Source organism: Paramacrobiotus metropolitanus, unplaced genomic scaffold, assembly GCF_019649055.1.
Source record: "Paramacrobiotus metropolitanus isolate TYO unplaced genomic scaffold, Prichtersi_v1.0 Parri_scaffold0000092, whole genome shotgun sequence".
NCBI classification, from domain to species: Eukaryota; Metazoa; Tardigrada; class Eutardigrada; order Parachela; family Macrobiotidae; genus Paramacrobiotus; species Paramacrobiotus metropolitanus.
In genome coordinates this window covers 252913-260718 of record NW_026570312.1, presented here as the reverse complement: position 1 = coordinate 260718, position 7806 = coordinate 252913, and the positions used below count along the sequence as shown (strand labels likewise).

The 7806-nt window shown below is 45.1% G+C and overlaps 1 protein-coding gene across 1 annotated transcript; it reads right to left on the bottom strand.

Annotated features, from left to right (window-relative positions):
• Window positions 1–2658: 2658 nt before the first annotated feature.
• Window positions 2659–3951, bottom strand: LOC129596586 (uncharacterized). The gene is made up of 2 exons (XM_055493912.1): window positions 3366–3951; window positions 2659–3269 (listed from the first exon to the last, which is right to left on the bottom strand). The coding sequence occupies exons 1-2, from the start codon at window positions 3949–3951 to the stop codon at window positions 2659–2661; spliced, it is 1197 nt and encodes a 398-aa protein (XP_055349887.1).
• Between the last annotated feature and the right edge of the window lie 3855 nt (window positions 3952–7806).

The following is a 7806-nucleotide window of genomic DNA, read 5'->3' as shown; positions in this document are numbered from 1 at the left end:
GCGTTCGGTAAACTCGCGTACATCTTCGTGTGACTCACCGCCAAATTTCGGGAAATCTTTAGGAGAAAGTTGCATTCCGGACGTTTGAAGAATGGTAGTAATGGGAGTTGATCCAGTTTGTTGCTGTTGTTGTTGCTGTTGTTGTTGCTGCTGTTGTTGTTGCTGCTGTTGTTGTTGCTGTTGTTGTTGCTGTTGTTGTTGTTTAAGTGAGGTCATTTCTTGAAGAAGTTGGTCGATCTTTCTTCCGTACACATTGTTTGTGTTGATTAATGTCTGGAAGGCCCTATCCTTTGTTGCTAGATACAATGCTTTAAGGTCAGCCTTGGACATCTTGAATGGAAAAGTTCCATTTTGGAGTTGGGATAGTGCGTCAGCTTCGTCAGTAACAGTGATCACGTTGTAAAGGTCAATTAGGATTGGGATGTCGTTTAGGCTAAACCGTCTGAGGATGTCGTGTTTTGAAATCAGTGGTTGTAGTCCTGTATGGATTGCTTGCACTTGGGTATCCTCAAATGTGATAGTGGTCATTGTTGCTGGATTTGGCGTTGATGTTGTGGAAAGGTCACTGTCTGTGTCTGTCGCTCTATTGTCAGTATTGCGTGTCTTACCTGCCTGGTTGGCAAGGCGCAGCTCGATGTCGGTTTGCTCAAAATTCTTATCCGGTATGTCGGTGTTACTACGAGTGTTCGGCATCAACTGATAAGAGGTCACAGAGTAATCCGTTCAGTACATATGGTGGACAAATATGGAAAGGTCAGGGTTATAGCAGAAACAGGAATCGGACTGAAATGTCAGATGTAGACAGCTGGAGCGGAACCGATAGTTAACTTATGTTGTAAGCTGTACGGAACTATTATGTCAGTTTAGTACATAAAGGTCAAATGTAATCCATTGTAATCCATAAAGATCGGTAGATACAGTGGGATCAGTGTGGAAAGGTCAATGGAGGTTGATAGTAAACACTTTATTCCCCCCTGGAGCCACCATTTGTAACGTAGGTTCTTACTAACTGTAACTCAAAGCTGGCTAGATGGTATAAGTCTTTATTGATCTAAGACTGACTAAAACTATCAACGATTTTTAGTATTGAAAACATAGGACTTATATATGAGAACAGATGGACAAGACAACGTCCAGTTACACAACGTTATTGGCGTATAGTGAATAGAAGTTATGGCATTCAAACGGATGCACTTCCGTGTTGCGTAATATGCCTTTGTTGGCCAGTGCGTTATACAGCAACGCACTGTGGCTCGAACGCCAACCGGCACTTATGCATTGTGTAACAACTCTGTTGGCCAGTGAGTTGTGTAACAACTCACTGTTACTGTTATGCCAACGACCAGTACATACGTTGTGCATGTACACATGATAAATCATGTTACAATTGCATTGACATCGTTCAAAACAACGGCTAGACTGCCACCTATCACACCATCATCCAAATACCAGGCGTTGAAAGGTGATGTTAAAGACAGTATTAGTGATAATATGAGCAGGCAAAATAATAACGGGCCTAAAGGGTCACCCTGTTGCACGCCCGCTTGGGACAGTATATCCCACTCCCCGAAAACTAGATTGCTGGGATCGCGGTAGCACTGGTCGATGAAACGAAAGTATTCTGGGAGCTGTGACTGGACACACTGCAACATTTTATCGCGATAAACCGTATTGAAGGCATTTCGAAAATCAAATTTCACGAGGACTTGCACATCGTCTGAAGGAGTAGAGATAAGCTGTCTTGCTGCATGTACGACTGCTTTACAACCGCCGGAGGTACCAAAACCTAGCTGATTCGGCCTTAGCTTTTCTCCCATCTGCTGTTGTACACGCTTCACTACGATTTTGGCTACAACTCGACGTAAAACACTACCAACTGCTATCGGCCTAATACCTCCCCCTTTTTTATTTAGAGCTGTTAAATTGGCTCCGTAAAGTACTGGTAAAATCTCCTTGGGAACCCGACCGGAAAGCATAAGGTCCGCTAGTAGTGCTAGCTTCTCACACAGTTGGGCGGAACTATCGCTCTTAATATCACTGATCATGTCTTTGAAATGCTGTGGTCGAAACCCGTCAAGACCACCAGCGGAATCGTGTGGAAATCTCATAACCGCTTCGAAAATTTCTTTCTGTGTAACCCGGTGTTAGCGTGGTGTCCACGCTCGTAAGGAAAAACAAGGAAAACACCAGCGCCACAAAACGATCGTTTATTTATTTCGAAGAAAGAAATAAAGGCACAATGCCCAGAAAGCAAATCTCATGCGCCAAACAAACAAGCTGTCAGAATGTAAATTCTGGCAGCGCGGATCTCCAGTGAATGAGCAACCGATCGCAGATCGGTCAAGCAAAAAAACAACTCGCACGTGCAAGTGCGCAAAAGTGCAACGGAAGTGGCGCGACTCTGCCTATCTATAAGGCAGCACCAACCTCCTAACATGCCACGGGTGGAACGGCGAGGCCCTCCGAAGCCCATGCAAAATCGGCAACAGAAACACACAAACACGATTGGTGAAAATATGATCAAAATGCGACCACAAAGGCGGCATATTCTATCGTTAACAATCACAAAATTCAAATGCAATTTTATGAGAGATCCATTCCAATGATGCTTTTCCGTTCCGGAGAATCGTCGTTCTCCAAATCACAGCTTTATCCGCTTTATTCGGTGTCCAGCTTTTCGTCAGCGTTCGGATCCGCATCGGACAGCATATCAACGTCAACGTCAGCAGTAGCGCCAGCAGTCGCAGATTCGGTTACAACGCCAGCAGCTACAACACTCAGTGCTGTGCCGATCGCTTCAGAAAGCACACCTTGTGCCGGTTCGACTAATGTCAATGCAACTGTTTGCGGCTCTTCCACAGTATCGTGGAAAACTTCGGTCTCTTCGCCATTTAGCGCAGTCGGTAATTTAATGAATGAATTATCTGGCACTGGGCCAGTCGCAATTTCTTCTTTCGGCCATCGATGAATTTCAGTCGAATAGAAGTCGTATTCATCTCTCGACATATCGGTGATTTTATTATTGACCAATTCTTTAAGTATGCTATGCACATACTCATCGCTCGATGGTTCAACATGATCGCGGAAACTCTGAGTAGTTTCGTAAAACTTCCTCTCGTGCGGTTTCATGCGCGATAACGATATAGTGCTCAGTAACTTTTCATTACGAGCATTCAACGCTGCTAATTTAGCAGCTTCTTGCGCACTCATTTGTCCAGTTGGGACGGCTGCAGTTGGCACAGGAGCAGCCGGTTGCTGCTGTCCTTGCACTTTTCCTGCAACTTTCGATTTATTAGCATTATTCGGTTTCTTATTATCGCCATTATTGGCCGGTAAACGCAAATTATTATCAACTGGTACAGTACTCGTATCTGTCGATTTCACAGTCGTCGAACTAATCGACGCTGGAGCGGACGATACTGCCACGGCTTGCTTATTTTCCACCGCTCGTGGAATCAACACAGGTTTGCTTCCCGTGGGCGCGCTCGGTTTGGGCGGCGGATTCGTACATCCTGCCACTCCTAATTGCGGCTGTGCGGACCGATTTCCTGTCACATTGCCTTTGCTCGTCGTAGGAGTATTTACGACGCGCATTTTATACACTGGCTGTTCGGTCTTACTTCCCGAAGGAGTATCCGGTGAATCGGGCACGTGCTTCCGATTGTTGAAGCTGGTGCCAGTCTCATACTGATTTTGACGATCTGCGAATCGCTTCATCCGCTCGTCCATATCGTCATAAAACTGATTAGGACCACCTTGATTAGTGTCCATTTCGGTCTGGCCAGCGGCGGCAAGAATATCACGTAATTCTTGTGCCTCCTGCTGTTCGCTTTTCGGTTGACCCAATAACAGGATCTTATCGCGCATTTGCCGATATTCCGGCCGATCTTTCTGCTTATAGATATAATTATGGGCGCTGTGGCTTCCAAGCAGCGCGGCTAAGATGCACATAACTGCAGTCTTCAGCCCGGTATTATACGGTATCGACATCCAGTCGATATTTCGATTACGAGTACAACGGTCCAAATTACTGGCTACCCGACAAAAGAAATGAAACTTTGCGGGATCGGTTTCCGGTAAAATGAATTGCAGGAGAAATGTCTCCGTATTCTTATCGCCAAAGATGCGGAATTGGGATAAAATCTCAATATCCACAGCGGTAATCGGTACATACAGCTGGCCAATATCCAACGCTGTACGCCAAAGAATTTGAACGGCGAGTCGCATATTTCTGCACGTCCAGCGATCGTATTAGATCGACATTAGCGTAGTCGATTTCTAGCATACGGCCTCGTAGCCCGATTCGTTCAAGCAAATCCACAGACTCGTGGATCATATTGCGGATCTGCGCTACGTCTGGGTTCTCTTCCCGGTTCGCGATTCCCAAGACGCCGGTTAATTTAAGCACATAGATTTCAACGTTATTGACGATGTGCATCACGTCTTTAATAACAGTTGCAGGATCAATTTGCAACTGGCGATTATCACGGTATCCGCGACGATGAACATCGCGCTGCTGATTTCCAGCCGGTTTATTCTGTACATTGCGCTGATTATTCGACTGCTGATCTCCAGCCGGTCGAACATTCTGCTTAGGCTGCTGCGATTGCGACGGTTGTTGCTGATATTCAGCCGATCGAACATTATCGCGATTGCGCTGTCTGCTGTTTCGTCTCTGCAATTCAGCAGACAATTTATTATTTAATTCGGTTAAATCTCTACCTTCGACTACAATATTCTTGCGCGACTGAGAATGGTGAGCAGACGGTTCTAGAGTATATTCAATTCGATGGCGGCCACCAAACGGAGGTCTGCCGCTACTACTGTCAGAGGACGGTTGTAAACACTCATTTCCCACTGACGTAGTCGATTCGTTTAACGACATATCACTTACTTTCTTCATCAGTCCCGCACGCGCGTCCGGTTGATTACGCGACGTGCTTGGCTGACGCTCGACATTCTGCGGTTGGCTAGCAGTTCGGGAACCAAACTGCTGCGCGACATTCGGGCGATATCCGCGCTCAGCGAGCCACGGATCGGTGCTGTTCATACTGCATGTCGCCTGCTGTACAGACGGAGTATTAGATTGAATTTTGCATAATTTACACGACGGTACATCGCAAATTTTTAAGTCATGTACCTGCATCGGCATCGGTTGACGATATTGCTGATATTGCGGCTGATTAAACGCCCAATCAGCTTGCGAATATTGCGCATTTTGCGCCGGTAGGAATTGTTGCGGAAATTGTTGATAATTCAACACCGGTTGCGGCGGCATCGTATATGCCTGCGATGAATTAGCATTAAAATTTAGAATATCATATTCCCACGTACTGGGAATAGAACGATCTAAGGGAATCATTTCCCACTCTTCTGCCGATAATAAAGTGCCCGCTAGGTAATTATTTACCTGAGTGTTCGGTTGTGACGGTGCGTTAAATCGCATCGCCATCTGCGACGGTGCTGCTCCAGGATCTGGCACTTGTTGCCAGTGGTCCCGTCGATTATTGACAAATTCGCGGACTGCGTCATTGATCTGCGCCAACAACCACGGTTTCCTCTGGAGAATCGATTCATAACGCGATTCCATTAGAGTTGTGTATGCATCCAGATTGGCGTGCATCACCTCGCTGACTAATCGCGTTACAACGGTGTCCGGATTAATACTGTCGATATTCTGCCCAAATAGGCAATCGGTGCATTTCCGATTATTCGTGTTGTGCTTGCAGCGATCACACGAATTCGATAGCGGCTCCATTCGGTCTACAAGAAGATTATTTGAATTAATCTTCAATTAATTACTCGATTTTTCTATAACTTGTTTAAACGATGATGTTAGAATTAGAAATGTATTACGTGTGCGTAATCAATAACTGATCTATGAGTGTACTATCTTCACAGCTGATCAGTGAGTGTAACGTCCACTCAGTACACCTATCCCTAATGATGGTCAGACTTCTGGGTGAAGTGCTGACTAATGTATGAGTGTTAAGTTACCAACTGTGCTATATAAGCGAGTGTTGTACAGAACATCTATGAACATCTTGTGGACATCACTGAATGAACAACTGCGGATGTGTCTGAGTTGGTTCGTTAGTACAGTTAGTACGGTAGTAAGTTATCACCTTCCTACAGACCATTATTTAATTTTTTATGAGAGATTGATGGAGACCTGGTGGTGTGGATGGATCTGCTGAAGAGATCGCCTTGATCGGTGTGCAAGTGCTAATGGAGAGATGGTGGCCAGGACCTGCCCCTCAGATGTCGGTGTTCCGGAAGATCTGGTAAAGAGTGAAGATCAGAGCGACAAATTGGACGCAAGATCGAAAGAAGGCGTGGACTGTGGTCTCCACGAAGTGAATCGGCAGATGGATAGGATTACGAGCAAATTCGACGTTTGGATCGTTTGGGTCGTACGGACCAAAGAAACGGATACCCGACGGGTGCGAACAGTCTCGTGTGAATCCTACCAGTCAAGCCAGCGGACTGAGAAGAATTACGACGAGAAGTACGCTTCAGTGCCGCGTAATGTGGTCGTCGAAGAACCACTACGGACGGACGTGAAGGTAAAGCAAGAAAGCCGACGAGCGGATGGCATGCTGTTACCAGAAAGCGTTGGAAGTCCAAAGGTCAAATGCAACAGCGGAGTGCTTGAACCGGAAGCCGGTGTGCTTGGATTGAAAGATAGGCGCACTGAGTGAAAGGGGGTGTTAGAATTAGAAATGTATTACGTGTGCGTAATCAATAACTGATCTATGAGTGTACTATCTTCACAGCTGATCAGTGAGTGTAACGTCCACTCAGTACACCTATCCCTAATGATGGTCAGACTTCTGGGTGAAGTGCTGACTAATGTATGAGTGTTAAGTTACCAACTGTGCTATATAAGCGAGTGTTGTACAGAACATCTATGAACATCTTGTGGACATCACTGAATGAACAACTGCGGATGTGTCTGAGTTGGTTCGTTAGTACAGTTAGTACGGTAGTAAGTTATCACCTTCCTACAGACCATTATTTAATTTTTAAGAGATGATTTTAACGGTAATTAAGTCGATTTATTTGGTACGTTACTAAACGATTAGAATTCGGTACACGATCAGTACGAGAGGTACAGACCACGATTTTACGGGGGATTTCCGATTATTTATTCGGAATATTATTCGGTTAAATTATCGACTTCATAGTTTACGCAAAGGTACGGACCACACGTTCGTGGGGATTTTTCGATCAAATTATTACGGTAGCTACAACTTATCGGTACCATATCTACTGTATTAATACTACAGTAGTCGATAATTGGATAATTTTAAAATTATTCAACGGCGTGATGATGAGCCTGCTTGGCCCAATGCTTCATTAATTCGCCAAGTAATACCTTGCTGTGGATCATTATGAGAAATAATGACCGGATCCAACACGAGTTCAGACGCAGCTAATTCTACATAATGATCGACACGATTTCCCATATCGGGACGGATCGTGCGAGTATACTGAATTATTTCATCGATTGTCGATCCATCTGGATCAGCGATCTCCCTAATTGTACGTATCACAACTTCTTGCCACTGTCTCGCATCAAACAGTGGATAATTACTCAAAAACGAAATATTCGGTGAGATTGTATGATATTCAGCCAATCGGTTAGCATTAAATCGGCGTAACAGACGGCTATTCTCAGATTCGCGATTAAGAGCGATTGCTACTGCCTCAGGATTATAACGGTATCTGAGACGATCCATTATTCGCCCCTGTGTCGGTTCCTGACGGGTTCTTACGATCTGACTGATAGTTTCAATCAGTACG

What these genes read in the sequence shown, in the direction of transcription:
- LOC129596586 (XM_055493912.1), bottom strand. Translation starts at nt 3,951, where the DNA reads ATGTGCATCTTAGCCGCGCTGCTTGGAAGCCACAGCGCCCATAATTAT. An exon ending in TGTGAAATCGACAGATACGA is followed by an intron (nt 3,270 to 3,365) that starts GTACTGTACCAG and finishes TTGCAGGAAAAG; the next exon opens with TGCAAGGACAGCAGCAACCG.